Source organism: Rhizoctonia solani, chromosome 4, assembly GCF_016906535.1.
Source record: "Rhizoctonia solani chromosome 4, complete sequence".
Classification (NCBI taxonomy): domain Eukaryota; kingdom Fungi; phylum Basidiomycota; class Agaricomycetes; order Cantharellales; family Ceratobasidiaceae; genus Rhizoctonia; species Rhizoctonia solani.
In genome coordinates this window covers 3692770-3716455 of record NC_057373.1, presented here as the reverse complement: position 1 = coordinate 3716455, position 23686 = coordinate 3692770, and the positions used below count along the sequence as shown (strand labels likewise).

At 45.0% G+C, this 23686-nt stretch overlaps 6 protein-coding genes across 6 annotated transcripts; all 6 read right to left on the bottom strand.

Moving 5' to 3' along the window:
- Positions 1–912: 912 nt before the first annotated feature.
- RhiXN_01231 (Reverse transcriptase (RNA-dependent DNA polymerase) domain-containing protein) lies at positions 913–2676 on the bottom strand (the record flags this gene model as incomplete). Its single annotated transcript, XM_043321050.1, has 1 exon — positions 913–2676. The coding sequence occupies one exon, from the start codon at positions 2674–2676 to the stop codon at positions 913–915; it is 1764 nt and encodes a 587-aa protein (XP_043180062.1).
- A 632-nt stretch (positions 2677–3308) lies between these two features.
- RhiXN_01230 (Retrotransposable element Tf2 protein) lies at positions 3309–6335 on the bottom strand (the record flags this gene model as incomplete). Its single annotated transcript, XM_043321049.1, has 4 exons — positions 3309–4145; positions 4179–4566; positions 4624–5465; positions 5520–6335. The coding sequence occupies 4 exons, from the start codon at positions 6333–6335 to the stop codon at positions 3309–3311; spliced, it is 2883 nt and encodes a 960-aa protein (XP_043180061.1).
- A 1265-nt stretch (positions 6336–7600) lies between these two features.
- On the bottom strand, positions 7601–8863 carry RhiXN_01229 (uncharacterized protein; the record flags this gene model as incomplete). Its single annotated transcript, XM_043321048.1, has 2 exons — positions 7601–8392; positions 8450–8863. 2 exons carry the CDS (start codon positions 8861–8863, stop codon positions 7601–7603), a joined length of 1206 nt encoding a protein of 401 aa, XP_043180060.1.
- A 409-nt stretch (positions 8864–9272) lies between these two features.
- On the bottom strand, positions 9273–16991 carry RhiXN_01228 (Retrovirus-related Pol polyprotein from transposon; the record flags this gene model as incomplete). Its single annotated transcript, XM_043321047.1, has 3 exons — positions 9273–10244; positions 10290–12419; positions 12453–16991. 3 exons carry the CDS (start codon positions 16989–16991, stop codon positions 9273–9275), a joined length of 7641 nt encoding a protein of 2546 aa, XP_043180059.1.
- Positions 16992–18727: 1736 nt separating this feature from the next.
- On the bottom strand, positions 18728–19909 carry RhiXN_01227 (Retrotransposon-derived protein PEG10; the record flags this gene model as incomplete). The annotated part of the gene is made up of 1 exon (XM_043321046.1): positions 18728–19909. One exon carries the CDS (start codon positions 19907–19909, stop codon positions 18728–18730), a length of 1182 nt encoding a protein of 393 aa, XP_043180058.1.
- Positions 19910–20401: 492 nt separating this feature from the next.
- RhiXN_01226 (Retrotransposable element Tf2 protein) lies at positions 20402–23667 on the bottom strand (the record flags this gene model as incomplete). Its single annotated transcript, XM_043321045.1, has 5 exons — positions 20402–20662; positions 20833–21387; positions 21451–21534; positions 21568–21982; positions 22058–23667. 5 exons carry the CDS (start codon positions 23665–23667, stop codon positions 20402–20404), a joined length of 2925 nt encoding a protein of 974 aa, XP_043180057.1.
- Positions 23668–23686: the final 19 nt, after the last annotated feature.

Here is a 23686-nt window from a genome sequence, read left to right as displayed (position 1 = left end):
GTTGGGCCAAGCCTAAAAGCTCCCCTAAACAGCATTGACCCCAGAAGGCAGACAGGGCTGCCACAAAAACTGCCACATCAAAAGGCAATTGTCAATTTAAACAGGTTTGCAAAGAGTGCAGCATTGCAACTGTGATTGGAGGTCTAGGTGGACATTGGGAAGATTGGGGAGCCAAATTTGTGACCCCCTTCAAGACATGCAACAAAAGGTATCCCCCATTCCAGACAGCTCCATGCAAGCAATGCCAGGCTTTTAGGGCTGCAACTGTGGCACTTGCCATGCTCCCTGACTTGTTGTTGGTAAGAGAACCAATGAAGGTGCAGAGGACCAGTTTGCTAGCAGGAAATGTGTCTGACTCCACAACTCTCTTGTCCCTACAAAATGACTTGAGTTGTCCAATGAACGCCCTGTAGTTCTTCTATGTACAAGCAGCAAGCCCATTGTTGATGGCTTTTCTGAGCTGACCAGTGGTTGTTGAAGAGAATTGGTGCTGCAGACCAGACAGGTTTGGCGTGAGTGAGTACAGGACAAAGCATAGGTTCACTGTGGAGGGTGTGGCCAGTAACAGTTGAAAGTCAGACAAACCGGCAGAAGGGCCCTTGCCGTGGGGATCTCTGTGCAAGGGCAATGCGTGGGCATTGGGATATAACAATCTTAGACAAAGAGCTGATTGAGTGCAAGCAACAGAGTTGAGACAAACCATGGCAGTAGTTGAATGAGGGGGCATGTGACATCATGTGATATATGTGGATGGCCAGGTGATGTGTAATATACAGGGAAATGCAATGGGCAGTACAACTGTGAGCAAGGGGAGGTAATTAGGTGTGCAAAAGACAAAGGTGCAGGCCCACAACATGGGAAGAAGAAAACAAGTCACTGTGGGATAGCAGCAAAAGACAAACACGTACAGGGCTACAGTGAGAGCAGTGTGAAGGCCAGGAGTGCAGCTAGATGGGCTGGAATTGGCGTGGACCACAAGCAATGGGGCATAGTGTGGATGGGTACACCACATGACAGTGGATCAGCTGGGTTTTCATCTGAAGCAATGTGAGATGTGTTGATATGGAGGCCAAATTGGGCTGAGCAAGCAAAAATACATTTAATTGCATTGTTCTGCTCCAGATTATGCAATCTACTGGCAGCCATGGCAAAAATGATGTCCTGGTTGTCCAAGCAGAAGTGTAGCAGTAAATTGCAAATACTGTAGGCAATTGCTGATTCCAGTGTCATTTCAAGGGCCAATATTTTGGCCCAACCAATATTGCAACTGTTGGATCTCCAACCCTGCATTAGTTGCCAGGCTGCCCAATGGTTGTCAACACTGGTTGCAATACCAAAAGACATGGACACGTCCATAAAGAATTTGTGAGGGTATGCCAGGGGAGGTGGGGAGATAGTGCAGCAGCATACATTGGCAGACAGCTTGGCTTGCCACCACAATGTGTCCTGGGTTGCCAGAGCTGGCTTAGCGCATACAATAAAACAAAAACAGTGAGCGTGAGGAAAGGTAGTGCTAAAGTGGATCAGACCAGCAAGCCATTCCCTGCCATTGCAAACTACATTTGTGCAGTGGACAAGGGAGCCAATAAGTTGCTGTGTACTTTTCAACAACACCCTGTCTGCATTGAGCCATACTGCTATCTTATTGAGAAACCTATGTTGTTTCTTGGGCAGAATTGAGACCTCCTGGGCAGGAATCAACCACTTGGAACCAAGAAAAATAAATGATGATGCAAATGGTTTGGTTTTGGTGGATTTCCATGGCCATCCAAGCAGCAAGGCTACATTGTATATGTCCTGCTCAACTGTGTTGCCCCCAGGGAGATCATGGGGGGGCCTGATGATGACATAATCATCCACCCACTTAACAATGCAGCATCCCAAGGAAGCCTTGAGAATCATGAGCATTACATTGCTGCACTGTGCAAACAAGCCATTGGAGCTAGCAGCCCCAAAAGGAGCACAATGATCAATGTAGAGCTGGTTGTGCCATGACACAATGGTACTTGGTTGGTTGTCTGGGTGAATGGGTATGCACTGGTATGCCGTGTCCACATCAAATGTTGCAGCTGATGAGCCCTCTGGGAGGTCTAAAAGGGCCTGTACCACATTATCAAATAATCCCCATATGCATGGGAACTCCTCCACATTGATCTCACTGTTGACTGGGTTGTTCTGACCCTCAGAGTGGGAGAAAGAAAAATCCTGTACCATTCTGAATTCCCCTGGTGAGGAAGGTTTAGATACAAGCCCTAGCAGGGCAGAACAGAAATGACCAATTAAGTTGAATAAGGATGTATGCAGGAAAGGGTCAGAGTAGCAACCAAGCACCAGCTCTTTAGAAGTATGGGAGTCAATGATAGAAGGAGAATCATGAGCAGATTTGTGATTAGGCAGGGTTGAGGTAGAGGAAAGGGCCCATGAGGCACCAAGTTGGAAGCCTTGGGTTAAGCCAACTGGGACATTGCTAAACATGTGGAGGAGCTTGAGGTTTTCCAGGCAAGAGTGCCAAGCTGCAGGGATGAGGGGTGTGACAATTTTTTGAGGGTCAATCTGAGCAGTCTTGTGCATTATGGCTGTTGAGGCCACAGAGAGATCAGATGTGGGGACCATGGAGGCATCTAGGGGTGGAACATCCTTTGGCACCATTGAAGATGTAGCAGAAACGCCTGCCATTTACTTGAAGGTAACCATTGGGTGTGCATGTAGTCACAAGTGGCTTACCATTAACCCAGGTTGTTGTACACCACTGTAAGGTGGGTACACGCTAGTGGGTGTGGGCGCTTGTGGCCGTACTACTACAAGCAAGACTATGTATCTACTTCTATCTAGGCTATACTACTTGCTGCGTAAGGCAGCTTACTACTAACTACTGACAAAGGGGCCAGAGGCCTGGGAGGTGTGATGAGTTAAGTGGGGGTTATTGTCTGAGAACTAATAGGGGCCAGCTACTTAGCTGGCTGGATGGTCCTCCTCAATGAGTATGAGACAAGGTAAAATCAACTTGGGGTCCCCAAGCAATTTCCCTGCTGTATATATAGACAAAACTTCTAAGTACGTGTGGTCTGTGCGTGTGTGAATAGAAGACTACATGTGAAATGAGAAGTGTGCTGCAGGCTGCGCAGAAGCGTGGATTTCTCCTAAGCGCCCTTGGCACGGCATCTTGGCGCGGCATCTCGGCATAATAAGCGCCGAGATCACGTGATCGAAAAACATAAGATAAAGAGTCCGTAAAAAATACTAAAATTAATAGAAAAATTGGGCAAATCCAATGGTATGGTTTAGGAGGTTATGACATTGCCCCCCCCTTAAAGGCTCTTGGCAGCGTCACAAGCCTTTCTGAGTCTGGCTTGGTTGAAGCGCTTGACCTCTTCCTGGCTGTGTTCCAACAGTTCTTCTGGCTCCCAGGAATTGTCTTCTGGGCCATACCCCTTCCATTTTATCAGATAAAACCACTTTCCCCGTTGTTGCTTAGAATCAATGATTTGTTTGACCTTGTATTCCTCTTCCCCTTCTATTGTTTTGGGAGGGGGTTGTTCTGGGAACGGTTGACTTGAGGATTTGTAGGTTTTGGATAGCAGTCCTACATAGAATACATCATGGATCTTCAAGGATTCTGGCAGTTTGAGACGGTAGGTGTGGCTGGATATTCTTTCTGTGATTTTGAAGGGGCCTAGTTGTTTAGGATCCAGTTTGTTGGAGTTGGTCCTGAGTTCTACGTTCTTCCCATCTAGCCAAACCTTCTTGCCTACCAAGTATTCTGGTACTATTCCCTGATTCCTGGTCATTCTTTCCTTGCTCATCCTAAGGGCTGATTCAGCTTCCTTCCATTCCCAAGCTAATGTGTCTGCTACTGCATCTGCTTCTGGGACATTGGCTGGAACATTTGATGGGTTCATTACTGGATTCTGTCCATAAACAAGTTCAAAGGGTGTTCTTCCAGTTGCTGCATGCTTGGCATTATTGTATGCGTACTCTGCCAATGGTAACCAGGCAGCCCAATCAAAGTGGCTGGCTGCAATGTAGGAGCGCAGGTAGAATTTGATGAACTGGTTGACTCTTTCCGTTTGTCCGTCTGATTCTGGGTGATAGGCCAAGGAGAACGCTGGTTTGACTCCAAGCCATTGGTACAGTGCCCTCAGGAACTTTCCTGTGAAGGTTGTTCCTCAATCAGAGACCATTTTGACAGGTAACCCATGGAGTTTCCAGATGTGGGTGATGAACAGATCAGCAAGGCCTTTTGCGGAGATTTTCTTGGAAGTGGGGATGAAGTGGCCAAACTTGGAAAACAAATCAATCACCACTAAGATAGCATTGTGTCCCTGGGACTTGGGGAACCCTGTGATGAAGTCATACAAGATTGTGTGGAAAGGGAATGGTGGGACTTCTAGGGGTTTAAGGGCAATGACCGGTGCATTGGCTTGTTGGTTGGCTTGGCATATTGGGCAGCATTCAACCCATTCTTTAGCAGAGGATTTTATTCCAGGCCACCAATAATTCCTGCTGACAAGTTCAAGCGTCCTTTGTTGACCTGGATGCCCTGCCAATGGGGAGTTGTGGAATTCCCTCAATAATCATTCCTTGAGGGGTTCCAAGTCTGGGACAACTAGTTTTCCGCAATACCACAGGAGATCTTCCTCCCAGTCATAGTCTTGATAGGCTTTTTGGATAGAGGGAGGTGCATTGTCCGCGTCTTCTGTCAGGAACTGGATAATAGGTTCAAGGGAGGGGTCCTCTTTTAGCTTGCTCTGGATTTCTGTGACAATCTCCAGTTCCTCTTCCAATGTGTTGGCAAATACTTCAGCAGGTAACATTATTTCTGGTTCCTGGGGGCTGTCAAGGTAATCTGATCTCCTGGACAACGCATCTGGTTTCCCTGACTGCTTTCCTGGGCAATAGTGGATCTCAAAGTTGAAGTTGCTCAAGAATATGCGCCATTGGGTGTGCCTGCGGTTGAATGTTTGTGCCTGCATCCAGTATTCCAGATTCCAATGGTCTGTGAAAACTTGTATGGGTTTATCCATTGCCTCCAAGAAGATTCTCCATTCTTCCAATGCCTTGATGATAGCCAGAAGCTCCTTGTTGTGGGTGTTGTAGTTTGCTTCCGCTCCTGAGAATGATTTTGACATGTAGGCAATTGGGTGTAACCAGTTGTCTGGCCCTTGTTGGCTGAGTATAGCTCCCATTGCTACCCCTGATGCGTCTGTTTCAAGGTAATAAGGAAGCGTAGGGTTGGAATGGATCAGGACCAGGGATCTGGTAACCAGAGTTTTCAATTCATGGAACGCCATTTCTTCCAATTCACCCCATGACCAGGGGGTTTCCTTTTTGGTAAGATTGTGGAGGGGACGTGCCATGGAGCTGAAGTTTGGGATGAACCGCCAAAGGTAGTTGACAAAGCCTAAGAAGGCCTGGACCTGTTTGACTGTCTTGGGTTGGGGCCACAAAGTGACTGCCTCAATCTTCTTTTAATCCATTGAGAAGCCTGCAGGTGATATGACAATGCCAAGGTAATTGACTGTAGTGACGTGGAAGTGACATTTGGAGAGCTTGCAAAACAGCTGGTTCTTCATCAACCGTGATAGAACTTCCCTGACATGAGTAGGGTGATCCTTGGGGTCTTCCAAGAAGATCAGTATGTTGTCCAAGTAGATGACCATGGTAACATCAATGAGGTCCCTAAACAAGTCATTCATGAAATGTTGGAAGGCAGCCAGGGCATTGGTGAGGCCAAATGGCATTACCAGGTATTCAAATAGCCCATATTTGGTCCTGAATGCCGTCTTCCATTCATCTCCTTCCTTGATTCTGATGTTGTTGTAACCCCAGCGTAAATCTAGCTTTGTGAACAACTTCACATGCCTAAGTTTAGCCATTAAGTTGTCTTGTCTTGGCAACAGGTAAACATTCTTATGTGTTACGTCATTCAACTTCCAGTAATCCACAACCAGTTGTAAGGAACCATCTGCCTTTTTAACAAACATAACTGGAGCACCTGCTGAGGAAGTACTGGGGCGGATCTTGCCCGTTGCTAGTTCTTCATCAATATGTTGCTTTAGTGCCTTGGATTCTGCATTGGTCATGCCGTAAATTGGCCCTGGCATAAGTTTGGCATCCGGAATAAGGTCTATGGAGATATCATACTCCCTATGTGGAGGGAGGACCTTGAATTCTTCTTTGCCAAATACTTTTGCAAATTCATGGTATTGAGTAGGAAGATTGGCCAGGGGGTCTGGGTTGGCCTCTTCTTCTGATGCAATTTGTATTTGGTCAGGAAAAGTAATGGTACCTAGGGACCAGTCAATGAGGGGTGATTCCTGAGTGAGCCAGGTCATGCCTAAAATAGCAGGGGTGTTTCCTATGGGACACACAAGGAAGGGAATGGAATGGGGGTGGTCATTGACCAAAACTGCAAGTTGTACCTGGTGCCAAATTGTTATAGATAGGGAAATTAAAGTAATAAAACTAAATACTCTAAAGAAGAAAGAAAGAAACCAAAAGACAAATAAGGTAACTGTCTAACTATAAAAGGTAGAAAACTTAGGAAGGTAAGTAATAAGAAAAATCTATGCTAGTGAAATTAGAGTATATTAGAGTGGCTAGTTATCTTGCTAGAAGAGTAAGGTGGTTAGTATCAGGGTGATCCCTACCAATAACCAGTAATGAGCGTATTACTGTTCAGCAGGCGACGCGAGGTACAAGCAAAGTAGTATAAAACCTAAATGTCAGTCTCTGGAACTCACTGTAATTTAATTGAGAATTATAGAAATTTATTTTCTTGTCTCCGACGGTAAACAAGGGGGTAAAGGCGTTGTGGAAGCACCAAACACTTAGCAGACAGCCAGGAAGTCTTGGCAGGGTCGCACTTAAGCTGGTTCTAGGTTCCCTGTATAGGTTGGGACCGTCCTAGAGGCTATATGCGCCGAACTTAAGAGCTTTAGGCAAATTTACTATGTATGATACTTAAAGAGATCAATAGAAGTTCTTAAGAGTCACACAGGCTGAGAGAGGATGGTAAAATGTGATGCATTCAAAAGGCCAGTTCGAGGGGCTATTTATACCCTTAGAGGCCTGTGATTACTATATACAGTAGGGTAAGATACATGACAAGATGAAAAGAGATGAGATGTTAAGTGAGAGCCTGTCTCATAAAGCCATGCCTTATAAGAGTTAGCCTCCAGTTCTAAGAATATCCTTCCCCTCACTAAGACACTCTAGGAAAAGGCTGAAACAAGCTGTGCTCTTAGTGAGGCCCAGACCTTCCTCTTAGCTACTTGGTAGTAGCTTCTGGAAAGCAGAGTGCTTACTTAAGAATAGCTAGTTAGACTCAAGTTATTAAGTCTTCCCTTCAAGGGACTGTTTCTCCCTTAATACCTTGAGTATTTACATGATTAAAAATAGTAGAAATAACAGAAAAATTCAAGGAATATTTCTATGTACTTTACAAGTGTTTGTCTACACTAATTTCAAGGCCAAATCATGTTCGCTTTGCCGTTCTTTACTATTTTATCCTGTTCCATAACATATTCCCCCCAGTCAAGACGCGCAAAGTGAATTAAACGATGATAGAATATCCCATACATCCAAGCCTAATGTCTAACTACTCTTTTCTTGTTTCTTCCCAATAATCCTCCCAAGTCCTGGGCAAATCCTGGTTCAAAGCGTCGGGCACCCACTCAGGAAGTCCCATCAGGGGTTCGCTTGACGGAGCCGGCTCCGTAGGCCATTCCCATTCAAGGACGGCAGTTCTTGCCTCTCCTTCTGCAATTTCCTTTTTCCGCCGTTGTAGGGCAACCTCCTGTAGCCGTTGGAGCAAGAAATCCAGCCCTTGCTTTGACATTCCTGGGATGGGGTTAGCTGGGAGAAATCCGCCTCCAGAATGGTCGAGGCCGTTCTGATTGTGCCATCTAGGCTGAGGTTGGACGTTGTTGCCAGGTTGCTGGGTGATACTGTTGAGAGTGAGGTGCTTGCGCAACATTTCGCTGAGTCGTGAATCAAGGGAAGGTTCACTGGGTAAGGTATGTCGATTTTCTTCTTCCATAGGAGACAGAGCGGGAGGCGGCAAATCTGGAGCCAGCTCGTCCACTTCTTGGTCTTGATCTTGCTTGCCGGGTTTGAATTCTGTATGCATGACTCTAGTTCTGAGTATGAACTTGCCTGGCAAGCGTTCGAGTCCTGACTCACCCGCCGTGGATTCGTTATCTTCGGACAAGTTGGTTACGGCATATCCATGTATCCTACACCAGTAACGATGCGCGGAGACAAATCCTGGCAATCCTTGCATATAGCCGGCGTATGCTAAGTTGTGGTAGTGATTCATTCGGACGGCGTTGACAACGTAGGCTAGCGCGATTAGACACATAGCATAGAAGTTGTTGTGATGTACTTGTCGCTGCAAATTGTGGAATGAATGAAACGCTAGGCTATAGACGCCTTCTCAAAAATCGACGGGCTTGGGTATGCACGGCATCCCTAGTTCAGCGAGTTTAGAGCCGAAGTCATAGTCCTGCCAAGGTTTGCTGCGATCCCAATTGTTTGGTTGCAACGCGTCCCCTAACGTTTGGAGCGCGTGTTGGTACGCCCCGTGGAGCGCATGGCTAGTGTTGATTCCAACATACCAGTGCGCTTTGTCGTTGTCCCAATAGTAGACTTCAACGTCTGGCGACTGATGGAGACGTTGCTCCAATGGGTCTGGGTGCCATTCCGAGTACGGGGAGGTATGGTTATTGTGTTTATCAGCGTAGCAGTGGTAGAGCTCGAATATATGCCTAGCTTCTACTATGCCCAAATGAGCGTTCAACGGGACATCGTTGCAATAAGTAGTGAAGATTGGGTAATAGTAAAGATTATCAAAGTGGGGCATGATGGTTAGGTAGTGGAGTGCGGTACTAGAAAGTTGAGCGGCAAATGAGTGGTGAAGAGAGGGATTGTGCTTTCAGCGTTATTTATATCCCTATCTCAAGGTAGAGCGCTAAGGAGCCCTAGCGCATATACTGGCGATTAGAGAGCGCGAACCTGACCGGGTTAGAGATTCCTGTGTTACAAATGACTGAAATCATTTTGTCTCAGTTTGCTTTGTTTTTGATCTTACGCCAGTTCCTTATTATGTCTGGTGCATTCTTCAGCTCTTTTTCAGATTTCCATCAGTCTTCCTCTGGTCCGTATCCTAGCCATTGGACCTTGTATTGCCTTATTTGCTTCTTCCCTTTAGTGACCATTCGCTCGCTCACTATCTTTTCTACCTCGTATTCTGGCATTTCCTCAAAATCCTGTCAAGGTATATGCTTAGTGGGCCGGTTTCCAAACTCCTTTGGTGATTGCTTGTAGTTCTTGATGTGCGCAATATTGATTACTGGGTGGATTCTGTAGCTTCCCGGTAACCGTAGGCGGTAGGATACTGGTGAGACTCGTTCTAAGATTTCAAATGGCCCTTCGTATCTCATGTTTAGCTTATCCCCCTTTCCTTTTTCTTTCTTTAGCAATCTTAGCAAGTGCGGATTAATTAGTACTAGATCGCCGGGCTTGTAGATACTATAAGTTCTATTCCTATTATAATACTTTTGCTGTAGATTTTGGGCTATCTTGAGAGCGTCTTTTGCTAAGTCCCGCGCGGTATCTATGGACTCCTTAAACTCCTCCGCCGATTCACTCTCTCTAGATGGCCGTTTAATATATTCAGCCGTTTGAGCAAGCAAATCTTCTGTAGTGAGTGGCTGAAACCCTCTGAGTAAGAAGGCTGGAGTTTGTTGGGTCAAAGTGTGCATACTTGTGTTGTAAGAATGCGCAAATCCTGCGAGTAGATGCTTCCAGTTGTCTTTCATAGGGTTGGTAAATGCCCTGATTGCAATCTCCAACGTCTGATTCATAATTTCCGTTTGCCCGTCCGCTTGCGGGTGATATGCGGTAGTAAGCGCACGTTTGATGCCTAGTAGACTGACTAGATGCTCCCAGAAAGCGCCTGTCCATCTAGCGTCTCTATCTGTTATAATTTGCCGGGGTAATCCGTACTGACACCAAATATTATTGTGGAATAATTTGGCCGTTTCTACTTCATTTATTTGTGTCGTGCAAGGCAAGAAATGCGCATATTTAGTTAGCTTGTCTACTACTACTAAGATGGCGTTGAAACTGTCGCTAAGTGGTAAGTCCATGATGAAATCCATGGATACTACCTCAAATGGCTGCTGCGGGATGGGTATAGATTGCAGATATCCTCTTGGTCCGTGCCGGCGATGCCCGGCCTTCTGACAAATGTTGCAAGAGAAGACGTACTGTCAAATCTTATTTACCATTTTGGGCCAGTAATAAACGGACGCTATTCGCTGATAAGTTTTTGCGAATCCAGCGTGCGCTCCTTGGTTAAGGCCATCATGATTTTCTTTAATCGTTTCTATCTGTAGCTCCTTGGGTACGCACAAGCGACTCCTGTCTTTATTATCTACAAAATACAATAGCCCGTTGTCTCCTAACCTGTACAGCGTATATGTAGGCTTTGACGTATTAGAGTTTGTTCGGAGATCTGTCAGTACCTTAGAGAAGTGATTGTTGCTTAGATAAGCTTGAGTGAACTTCTTTACTTTGGTTGGGCTGATGGCTATTTGAATTGAATATGATTTGGCTATTTGACAAGGAATGTGGCCGGCGGCAGTTGCGATCCAGACGTTTTCTTCTTGCCTGTCTCTTCTTTTCTCGCTAGCCTTAGTATATGCGCTGACTACTTCCAGTACTTCTTGCTCGAATTTGTCCCCTATTTCTTTATACATATTTCTTAAAGGATCTTCCTCATGGCTTAGCTTTAGCGGCGTTGAAATGTCCGTTAACGGCCCTGTTTGGTAAGGTATTCTTCTTTGGAGCCGCGAGACTGGGTCTGCATTATTGTGCACTCTCCCTGCTTGGTGTACTATTTGCATACCTGGATAGGCTGAAAATACTAATCCCCATGTCATCAGTCGCCGATTTACGTTGTTGTAAGTTTTACTCCAAGTAAGGGCGGCGTGATCCGTTATTGCTATGAATTCAGACCCTTCTAGGTACACTTGCAATTTAACTAATGCTTCTTTTAAGGCAAGTGCTTCCCTTTCGGTTGGTGAGTAGTTCCGTTCCGCTTCTTTCAATATTCTAGACCAGTATGCTATTACTTGTTCTACGTGCACTATTGTTTCTTCAAAGTCCCTACTATCCCATTTATCCCCCTTGGTCACGTTGTCCTTTTGCTTGGAGGCGGGGATAGCCATCTTTGGGACGGGATTTCCTTTTTCATACTCACCCTTTAGATATTTGTACGCTTGCGTTCCTTTCAAATCCTTGATTTTAATGGGCTGAACTTGCTGTAATACGGCTCCCAATCCATAGTCGCATGTGTCAGTGTACAACCAAAATGGCTTTCCTATTATTGGATAAGCCATCACTGGGGCTGATACTAATGCTTGCTTGGATAATTCAAATGCTTTTTGTTCTGTTTCCCCCCAGTTCCACTTAGTTGTCTTCCTGAGCAGCTTAAACAGTGGTGCCACTATCCACGCATAGAATGGAATGTAACTAGCGAAGTAAGTCATCATTCCTAGGAAGGTTTGCAATGTTGGTATGTTCTTGGGCGATTCTAGCTGTATTATAGCGTCTACCTTTTCCTTATGTGTAGATAGTCCTAATCGTGAAACCTTCTGACCTAACAGTAACAGCAATTGGTAACCTAAGTGACACTTTTTTGGGGATAGGGTTATATCCGCTTTAATTATAGCTTGGAATACTTCTTCTAAATGCTGACAGTGATCCTCAAACCTTGTGCTATATATAACAATATCATCTATGTATACTAGCGCAAATATCCATAAGAAGGGAGCTAGTATAGCGTTCATTTCTTGTTGAAATGCTGGAGGACCATTCCTATACCCAAACGGCAGCCGGTTGAATCTAAACAAACCTTGATGACATCTAAACGCCGTTTTGTCTCGGTCTTCCTCCTTGATGCTTAGTTGCGTGAAACCCGCTAAAGCGTCTAGAGTAGACAACCATTGAGCACCTTCGAGTGCATGCAAAATATTGGTTTGTTTGGGTAACGGATACTCGTCGGGTATGCTCACGGCATTGAGCCTTTGATAGTCTATACATACACGTGGTTTACTATTTCGGTATACCACTATTACCGGGAATCCCCACGCGCTCTTAGAGGGCTCAATCACTTCTAACCATAACCATTCCTCAATTTGTCTGTCAATAACTTCTCGCTTAGCAGGAGACGCAGAGTAGGGTGCCAAAGATATTTCCTTGGTGCCTGGCCTCAGCTTGATTTCAACTTGCGCGTCGTAGTTTCCCAATCTTCCGTTCAATCCAAATGCTAATTCATTTCTTCTTACTATTGCTTCAAGTTTGAGGCGCTGCTCTTTGGTTAGATGCTCAGAGAATTGTACTTCCTCTAGCAGCTGTTCCGATGGAATTCATTCCAGCTCTGGAACGTCGGCGGTCTTTGGTCCTCCTTCCAGGTTCCGAGTCAGCTCCTCGTTCTCGCCAGTGGGTTTCTCCTTGGGTTTTCTATTAGCTACTGCCTGTACTAGTTTAGCGTATTTGACTACATCGGCTTTCTCCTGGTTGCTCAGTTTAGACTCGCGTGCTAGGTACTCCCTGGGGTTGTGCATATATCCTATAACTTCCCCTGCTTGTAGTTTTACCGGCTTGTCTGAGAAATTCGATATTTGTACTTTAGGATTGTTACGACTAATAACTGAGTCCGCTACCGCAAAAACTTCCTTGCCCGTCCGGTGCAAGTTGAAATTTCGATCAATAAAGCCTTCGGCTTGCCCTTCCGTCCATTTGGTTTTTACTTTCAACAATTTAATTGTGTGCGCCGGTATGGTGACAGTTTGCAGTATTTTTACTTTAGCGGATCCAGCGGGTACATTTTGCTCCTTAACTTTCTTTTTGTATGCTTTCCTTGCTCGTGATCTTCTAAACCCGTTCTGCACGAATCCTTGCGCAACTTCCACTAAGAACAAATTTCCTTCTTTGTCCACTCTTGGTGTACTGTCAGATTCTTCGACTTGAATGGATCGGCCTGTATCCCCGAACACTATTCTGGTGCCTTTGTCGCTTCTTACTAGGGATAGCTGATATTGTGATGCGAAGTCGGTTCCCAAAATAAACGGAGTATTCATATTAGGTACTATGTAAGCCTCTACTATCATGCAAACAGGCCCGTTATCCGTTTCAAATACTAGCGGCACTGTTACATATTGTGACAGGCTGCTATTACTCGTAACTTGAATTAGCCTTAGCTTCTGACCTGTTCGCACTTTAGGGGGCGGGTCTAGGCTTTTAAGCAAAGTTTTGTTGATCAGCGTAATTTCGGATCCCGAGTCAAAGGTAATTCGTTTCTTGGGTCCATATGAGTTTTGAACCCATCCTTTGATAATCGTTGCCTTTGATCCAAAGAAAGCCGTGCCGGGCGGTTGCGACATTAATCGTTTTAAGGTTATTTCGTTTCCTATCATACTGGAAAAGGTGTTAGTAGCCAATTTTAGTTTCTTACCCCAACTTCTTCTTGTTGGCAATTTGGGTAAGACATATCCAGAGAACACTTTTTCTTTGTCTTCCCTGACTGATTCCCCCTCCAAGCTTGACTCATTGCTTCTTGATGGTTCGGAAGCGCACGCGTTAGTTGACGCTGTCAGAGGCTGGAGGGGTTCACAAAAATCCTGCTCCAATTCTTCGCTTTCTGATTCTGATTCCTCCATGTATGCGTCATCGCACAAGTCGTCGTAAGCTTCCTGTGCTGCTCGCTCTTCCTCGCTGGCCTCCGCCATTTGTGCTCTAACGTTCCTGGAGTTTTTCTTGGCATACTTACAGTCCCAGTCCCAATGCATCATGCTTCCGCAATGCCTGCAAGGACGGGCCTTCTTGTCCTTAGGTGTTTTTCCTTTGGAGACCGTATTGTCGTCCTTAGGGTATGGCGGCAATGAACTACCCTTATGCCATCCTATTGGCTTGGAGATGGTTTGTTGCGCTCGTACTTGGTTTTGGCTTTGCCGAGGGTTGTCTAGCTTCCGTAGCATCGCTTTCATTTCATTTAATTGCCGTTGTATGTCCGTGGTGTTGGAGCCCTCGTGATTTAGTAGCTTTTCCTCGTGCCATGCTATCTTGTCTAGGAAATCATCCCATGTAGTTACTACTGAAGTGTTGATGTACAACGCCCAATGTTCCGGAGCACTATTCATAATTTCCGTGATGAGTTCTGAGTCTGTCCAGTCGCTTAGGATGGTAAGTGCTTCCATCTTTCTGATAACATAATCCTCCGGTAGCTCGTGCGGGTGGTTTTTGTCCCTAAACTTAGCGTATAGAGCTTTGGCCTTATTTCTTTCCATGAATGTGCGATTCATGAAATGAATTGTGATTGCTCGCCTCAGGCTAGGCCAATCGATAGTAATTTGTCGGCGATAGGCCTTATCTAAAGCGTTAAACCACCTAAGTGCTCTTCCTGTAAACCTTAAAGGTACTTGCTGCCCTAATTGAATGCACATATAATTACTATATTCTGCTATGTTATTAATGGATATAATCCATCGTGACAGTCCCTTTGTTTCGCCGTTCCATTCTGGTATTATTTCGGGTTTCAGTTTTGTGTCGAAATGAACGGGCGCTGGCCGGAATGGTCTAGCCCTTGCCGCGTTAGCGACCGGGTCATTATTGGGATTGTCTCCTGGTCCTTCCGGAGGTCTCGGTCCATTACCTCTATTTGGAAAGGATCTTTGACTTCGGCTAGAGCTGGGTCCGGAATTGCTATTCCCGGTTGGATCATCCCCGCCCCCTCCTTCCTGTATGGGTACTAATTGATCTCTCAACTGATCTCTAGGCTGGAAGTCTTGAAATAACTCCGTAAATCTACGGGAGCTAGCCATGCAACTCCTGATGTGAACCGGCAATTCGTCCCGATTGATTGGATTGTTTACTGGAACGGGTCGGGCGGCCAAATGCGGTCTTAATGGTGCCATGAAATTTGCTCGCCGACTTACGTTAGAGGTCTCATTCTTGGCTGAATCTGTTAGCGGTATTCGACGCGTTTGTCCTGAAACGCCTGCAGTCTCTTGTTGTTGATCGTTTCTAAGTTCTGTACTTTCCTTGTCACTTCCTTCAGCCGAATAGATTCTTGCCGTTGGAATTTGGGGCTCTCCTAAGGAAGTTCGATTGGCTATGAAATTTGCGTGCGGCGGTGCGTCACGCCTATTAGTACTTCCTCCTCCTAATAAGGTTCTAGTGGCGGCACTTCTAACCGACATTATAGTATTGGTTTGGCCTAGAGCCTGGTTTGTAGGAGCCAATGGTTCTTCTTCCCTAATAGAGGAAGGTGAACTTAGTCTATACGGGATATCACTGCTCGCCCGGCTGTGTATTTGCTCATTCGATCTTGGTTCTTCGAATGGAATTGGTACCGGCCTAACTAATAATTGACTAAATCGTTCTCTGTTGCTATTATCTAGTCGATTGCTCCCGCTTGGCTCCCGCCTGGTCTCTTGCGAGCCGCTAGGAGTATGCACCCATGTTGCCGTTCCTTCGGAACTAACCGGGGGCACTTGGTCGTACCGAGGTCTGGGCGTTGGCCTTCTAGGCTGACAATGTACTCTGTCTTCCTCTATTAAGGCCACTTGACTTGGTGAGCTACGGGTTGTTGGATACTGAGTAGACTGTGCCAAACGCTGACTGAAGGATGAATGCGTAATATCGGCAGCTGATACTCTCGATCCCGGGCTATCCATTGGCCTATCAGCACCCCTTGCAAGGTAAGAGGAGCAACGGGACTCTTTGCTTGGTACTCTAGTGGTAGATAGTCTGGTCCCTGCTTTGCTGGGCGGTTCTCCAGGGGGCGTAGTTCCTAGACTGTGGGTTTGCGTCTGCAATGCCCCTATTTGCTGAATGAGCTCTTCCATTATACCAGACGCATCTGCTGGTCCGCTACTGTGCTGTTGCGCTTGCGTGGCTTGACCGCTCCCGCCCCTTTCCTCCGGGAAAGATCTTTCGTCCGTTCTGGTGGCTTCTGCCTCGTCTATTACGAGTATCATAGCTTCGGGATCTAGTTGCATGGTGAGATCCCTTAACTCGACTTGCATAGGATCTACGTCGCTAAATTCCCCTGTTGATATTATTGGTGAGTGCGCCGGGTTGCTTGAGTGTTTACTCATGATATCGAATAGCCTTTGGATTGCTTGTTCCATCTGGTCGCGGAAGCTTACAGCCGCTACTTCAAAGGCGTGTGCATGGAATAAGCATTCCTGCGCCGGCCATTGTGGTAATGGTAGCATAGCGTCTATCTCCTCCTGGTTGCTGACCGTTCTGTTGATTAGATCGCTGAACGCTATATGCAACCTCCCGTATTCCGGCCAATGATTTATTTCTTGAGCAGGTATTCTTTGAGTAGTGATACGACAAGTGGGTCTAAATGTAACTACTTTATCTAGCAAATCCAGTACATGTTGCGCCCATTGTTTGCATGCCCGGGATGGGTACCGGTTGTTTTTGGGTTCTGGTATAGCCACCTTGTAAAACACTCTTCCTAGTCGTCTGTAAATTTTTTGGAAGTTATTTGCTTGTTTATCCAATCGTACTACCGAGGTTAAAACAGCACTGCTGGGTAAGAATTCGTACTCCTTAGCTAATTCAGGTTCCAGTTCGTACTTAGTCGAACTAGGCGCATACGGTAAGTATTTCTTTACAGTGGGGTCCTCTGAAAAAGACCTGTCGTTCGGGTTTAATAACAGAGCTTGCGCCTCGTGGTGCAATCTTGAGAGGTGTTCAGACCTACTACTCCTGTATAGCGAGTGCTCCGTTGGGCTTTTGGGGCTTATTCGAACGCTCTTCATAGTGATGTCCCTCATCTCCGAGTCTTGTGGCTCTGTAGGGGTTCTTATGGTCGTTCTTGGCGGCGTTATTTGCATGGCTCCCGGCGGCATGGGAGTATGGTCCTGAGCTAACGGTGTTCCGCTCAACTCCTCCGGCGGTGGTGACATTGCTACTGGCAACCTAGTGGGTCTGAATGGACTATCTAAGCTCATTTCCGTCACTAATTGATTTGATGCGTTTCCCATCAACCCAAAAGGATTGCTTGGACTGTCCGTGGGTTGAGTCGGACGTGGTGAGTGCTGCCTTATGGTGTCCGCTGGCGAGTCGGAAATGCCCGGCGTTGGACGATTATCCCAAGGGGTTTGTTGAGTTCTGTTAGATCGATTAGTTCTGCGTGATGACGCAGTGTATCTAGACATGGATGTTAGTAATACCAAGTATTGCTTAAACTACAAGTGAGATAAGAGACTACAGGTAAGAATTAGAACTGTGTAACCAACGCAAGGCCCTGCGGTGGTCACCAATGTTATAGATAGGGAAATTAAAGTAATAAAACTAAATACTCTAAAGAAGAAAGAAAGAAACCAAAAGACAAATAAGGTAACTGTCTAACTATAAAAGGTAGAAAACTTAGGAAGGTAAGTAATAAGAAAAATCTATGCTAGTGAAATTAGAGTATATTGGAGTGGCTAGTTATCTTGCTAGAAGAGTAAGGTGGTTAGTATCAGGGTGATCCCTACCAATAACCAGTAATGAGCGTATTACTGTTCAGCAGGCGACGCGAGGTACAAGCAAAGTAGTATAAAACCTAAATGTCAGTCTCTGGAACTCACTGTAATTTAATTGAGAATTATAGAAATTTATTTTCTTGTCTCCAACGGTAAACAAGGGGGTAAAGGCGTTGTGGAAGCACCAAACACTTAGCAGACAGCCAGGAAGTCTTGGCAGGGTTGCACTTAAGCTGGTTCTAGGTTCCCTGTATAGGTTGGGACCGTCCTAGAGGCTATATGCGCCGAACTTAAGAGCTTTAGGCAAATTTACTATGTATGATACTTAAAGAGATCAATAGAAGTTCTTAAGAGTCACACAGGCTGAGAGAGGATGGTAAAATGTGATGCATTCAAAAGGCCAGTTCAAGGGGCTATTTATACCCTTAGAGGCCTGTGATTACTATATACAGTAGGGTAAGATACATGACAAGATGAAAAGAGATGAGATGTTAAGTGAGAGCCTGTCTCATAAAGCCATGCCTTATAAGAGTTAGCCTCCAGTTCTAAGAATATCCTTCCCCTCACTAAGACACTCTAGGAAAAGGCTGAAACAAGCTGTGCTCTTAGTGAGGCCCAGACCTTCCTCTTAGCTACTTGGTAGTAGCTTCTGGAAAGCAGAGTGCTTACTTAAGAATAGCTAGTTAGACTCAAGTTATTAAGTCTTCCCTTCAAGGGACTGTTTCTCCCTTAATACCTTGAGTATTTACATGATTAAAAATAGTAGAAATAACAGAAAAATTCAAGGAATATTTCTATGTACTTTACAAGTGTTTGTCTACACTAATTTCAAGGCCAAATCATGTTCGCTTTGCCGTTCTTTACTATTTTATCCTGTTCCATAACACAAATGCAACCAGTCTGGGAAATAGTACCATCTAGCATTCTCACCACTTGTGGATTTTCAAGTAGGGTTTTTGGAATTTTTAATTTTTTGACCAAGGTTGGGGATATGAAGTTGGAGGTGGCCCCTGAGTCTACAAGGGTTTTGATAGGGTCTGTTGGGAAGTCACACAGTATCATGTCCAAGAATAATAGTGGTTTTTTGTTCAAATCCATAGCAATATTTACAAATTCTGGGACAGGTACATGTGACTCTATTTTTGAGACCAAGGGTTTGATGGTAATCCTTGGCCTTATTCTTTTTCCAACTCCTCTTGGCCAACTTTGGCTGCTTCCTTGATTGTGGCTTTCCAGCCATTGGGGCATTGTTTGATGCCGTGACCCTTCTGGCCGCATTTGACGCACAGCCCTGATGCGCGGCAGCAATCCCTTTCCTCCGGGGTGACATAATTGGGGTCCTCTGATAGACAGACCCTGGTGGTGGTGGTGGAAGTGGCCACAGAGGCCGGGGACTTGGCGGGTGCCTTTTTGGGGCGGTTCTCCTTGTTTTTGCAGCAAGTATTGTCTATTTTGATTGAAGCTGCAAAAATGGCTTCAAGATTGTTGGGGATGTTGTCTTTTGTTGACAACAGCTCTTTGACTTTCCAGTGGAGGCCTTGCGTGAATTGTGCAATGTAGGCTTCCTTGTTCCAGTCTAATTCCGCCATAAGATTGCAGAACTCCGTGATGTACTTGGAGGTGGTGGTGGTTTGGGAGAGTACTGCTATTTTTCTAGCAGCGGCCCTTTTGGCGTTGGGGTTGGCAAACGCTTCCTTGAATTTGGCTGTTAAGGCCGGGATGGTGGTAGGAGGGTTGCCTTCCCCCTTGATGATAGTCCCAATGATAGGGAGTGCCCAGTTTGCGGCTTTATCTGCCATATGGTAAAGGACCCATACAACCATCTGTTCTTCCTTGTCAAATTGATCCCTATGTAGGGCAACCCAGAGTAGCATGCAATCCAGCCATTGCGTGGCTTTGCAACCCCTGGTCTTGCCTGTGTAAGGGTTGGGGAGATCCATTTTGGGACGCTTTGTGCTGGATCCTGCGTCAAAGGGGGTGAGGGAGCTTAGGCTCCTAGGCGTTCTGCAAGGCTCCTTTTTGGGGACTTGCCTGGGTTCCTCCTCTTCTTCTGAGTTGAATCCTGTTCCTCTCAAGGGGCAGAAAGGGGCCTTGAGTCCAGGCCTAACCGTGCCTGGAGTGTGGGTTTCCCCTCCTGAGTGGGTAGGAGGGGTGACAGGCCCAGTTGATGGGCCAGGCTTGGTTTGGGCTCCGCCCTGGTCTTTGTCACCAACAAGGTTGTTGGTTTCCTTGCATATGGCAACAAGTTGGATGATCTGCTTGCCTTGGGATTTGACTTGGTCCTGGAGGGACCCAACTTGGGTAGTGAGGGCTTGGATAGCCTCAAGGAGAGCGCCAATGGATGGCTCCGGTTCCATTCTGGGCAGGTCTTGCGGAGCGGGTGATGGGCTGTGTCACAACTAAGCTTGGACCTATGATACAAGTGGGATTAAAGTCTGTGGCCCTATCACCAATGGACTATGAAACAGAGAGGGGCAACAAGGGCCCAAGGGGTATGGTAGAGGTAGAGGGCAACAAGGCCTGGGTTAAGGGTTTGTAGTAAAGTGCACTTATGGCCAACTAGGGGCCTGGGCAAAGGGTAAGGATGAGCTTAGGATGAATTGACAAGGAGGTCAAGTCTTGCTTTCTTAGCAGCAACTTGACCTGGTTTATATACAAGAGAAAAGCCACATCAAAAACAACAGTACAAAATAGTGAGTCATTTACAATTTCACATCACATATCAAATATGTCACGTGATCTTTGATGAGTCATAAACATATACCAAAAAAGGAAAGTATCTTGGAAAAAAGGTAGAAAATAGTGAAAGATTATGTCATGCCAATGAAGGTCATGACATTACCCCCTCTTCAAGCTCCAACTGCATCAGGGTACTCCTTATGGAACTCTTCTTTTGCTTCCTTGGCATTGGCTACATTATCAACTGGCTCCCAGGAATTACTTCCTTTGTCATATCCTTTCCATTTAACCAGATACCATAACTTCCTTGCCTTTCTGCATCCTTTCCATTTGCTATCCAGGATTTTTTCAACTTCATATTCCTCCTCTCCTTCTTCTGTGACAATAGGTGCAGGTTGGGGAGGATCTTGTCCATGGGGATCAGAGTGGAACTTTGTTAAGAGGTTTATGTGGATAACTGGATGTATGCGCATAGTATGGGGTAGCTGTAATTTGTATGCATGCAATCCAATTTTTCAATTACCAGGTAGGGGCCTAACTTTTTATGGCTAAGCTTGATTGATGGTCTATTGGTAGATATATTTTGATGACTCAACCAAACCTTGTCCCCTACTTGAATTTCCTCTTCTTCCTTGTGACGTTGATCATAGAAGTATTTCATCCTTTCTTGCAACAGAGAGAGAGCTGCTTTGACTTCATCATAACCTTTTTCTAAGAATTCCGCATGTTTGTCTGCATTGGGGACTGATTCATCTGATTTTTGCCCCACAGAGAACCAAGGATTTAAGCCATAACAGATCTGAAATGGAGATTTGCCTGTAGAAGATTGTTTTAGATTGTTGAGGGCAAACTTGGCTAGGGGTAATAGTGATACCCAATCAGATTGTTGATGATTTCCAAACATGCAAATGAAGATTTCAGCTTCCTGTTGTATTTGTTCCGTTTGTCCATCTGTTTGGGGATGGTAGGCTGTAGAGTAGGTTGGTTTGATATCTAGCCTTTTATACAAATGACAAATAAACTTGGCATTGAAAGTAGGCCCTCTGTCCAATATGGTGCTTCTTGGCAGACCATGGAGTTTCCATACATAAGTGACAAATAAGTTTGCAATGTCAATGGCAGATGCAGTGGACTGTGTGGGGATGAAGTGTACCATCTTTGAGAATCAATCAATGACAGTGAGGATAGCGTCAAAGCCTTCTGAAACTGGTAATCCTACAATCATGTCATAGGCAATGTCTTCCCAAGGTTGTTCCGGAATTTGCAGTGGTTTTGATAGTCCTACAGGTACTTGGTTTGTTGGCTTTGATCAAATGCAAGTTTCACAGTGGCTGACATAGGAATTGATGAACTTTTTCATGGATGGCCAGTAATAATTCCTTGAGACTAGCTCCAATGTTCTGGCTTGTCCTGGGTGCCCTGCTGCTAATGCATTGTGCCTGGATTCCGCAATGAGGTTCCTGATGGTATTGTCCTTAGGTACAAAGATCTTTCCTTGATACCATAGTAATCCCTCTTTTAACTCCCAATCCATGACCTTTTCCTTGTTCTGAAGTTTATGTAGAATTTCCTTAAGATGGTTATCCTTGTAAATTGCCTTGCCAATTAGGTCATTGATTTCTTGATCTGGGGTAATAGAGGAAATGAAAAGTTCTGGTTTCAGGAGAACCTGGTTCTCTACCCCCCCTTCAAGGGGTACTAAATCATAGCCTTGTGATAGGATATCTGCCTTTTTATTCTGTGCCCCAGGCCTGTAGATAATTTGGAAATTGTAATCTACTAAGAAATTGGCCCATCAAATTTGTTGCTTATTTAAGGATTGAGACGTAGAGAAATACTCCAAATTTTTGTGGTCTGTTAAAACTTGGACTGGCAACTCCAACCCTTCCAGCAAATGACGCCATTCCTTAAATGCCCTGATGACTGCTAGCAATTCCTTGTCAAAAATATCATAGTTCTTCTTGGCTGGGGACAGGGATTTTGATAGGTATGCTACTGGGGCCAATTTTCCTTCAAGGTTGCATTGGGATAGTATGGCTCCAGTAGCGTAGTCTGATGCATCACATTCCACATAGAATTGTTTTGTAGTGTCTGGTTGCAGAAGTAGAGGCGCTGAGGTAAGGCATTTTTTCAAGCTAGTGAAGGATTGTTGTTCCATTTGTTCCCATTTCCAAAGGCTATCTTTTTTGAGCAGATTGTATAAGGGTTGTGCCATATTGCCAAAATTAGGGATAAATTGTCTGTAAAAATTCACAAACCCTAGGAATTCTTGGATATTTTTGACATTTTTTGGAACGGACCAGTTCATTGCATCAGTGACTTTAGATTGGTCAACTTCTATGCCAAATTCCAATATGATGAACCCCAGGTAATCAATTTTTTTGACATGGAAGTGACATTTCTCAATATTGCAAAAGAGGTTATTGTCCTGTAGCCTCTTGAGTACTTCTTGCACATGAACTCTGTGATCCTTTTTGTTCAAGGAAAAGACTAAAATATTGTCCAGATATATGATGACATAAACATCCAAAAGGTCTCTGAATATTTCATTCATCATATCTTGAAAGGCTGCCAGCGCATTTGTTAATCCAAAAGGCATAACCAAGTATTCAAATAATCCGTATTTTGTCTTGAAGGCTGTTTTCCATTCATCACCTTCTTTGATTTGGACTAAATTATATCCCGCTTTTAGATCAAATTTACTAAAGATCTTGGCGCCTTGTAACTTTTCAATAAGATTTTGCGGCAAAGGCAAGGGGTATACGTTTTTCTTGGTCATGCTATTCAGACATTGATAATCCACACACATGTGTAATTTTCTGTTTTTCTTTTTGACAAATAGTATGGGCAATGCCATGGGGGATTTAGACGGGCGGATCAAACCTGCTTTAAGTTGCTTTTCAATGGTTTCTTTGAGTTTGGCATCTTCCCTTGGGCCTAGACTATATATGGGGCCATGTTGGGGTTTTGCATCAGGAAGCAACTCAATAGCAATATCATATGGGCGGTGGGGTGGTAGCTTAGACAATTCTTCCTCAGAAAAGACCTTGGAAAATTCTTGATAGGGTATTGGAATTTCTTCTACTGCTTTGAGTTCCAGTACAGCAGGAATAGACAGACAGTTGTTTGAACAGTAAACCAAGTTAAAAACAAGTGTGTGTTTTTCCCATGAAATTTGAGGGTTATGTTTTTTTAACCATGACATCCCTAGAACTAATTGATGGTTGCCAATATTTGATGTATGGCATTCTAGTTCTTTGGTGTGATTGCCAATGGTACACTTGAAGCAAGTAAAATGAGTGATTTGGCCAGAGTCAATTTCTTGGCCATCAATAATGTGTAGTTTTTTTGGAGTTGGGTGTAAATAAGTGGGGAGTTGGTAGGTTTTGACCAAAAGAGGGTGTATAAAGTAGGAAGTTGCTCCTGAATCAATCATGGCTTTTCCTTTGAAAGGT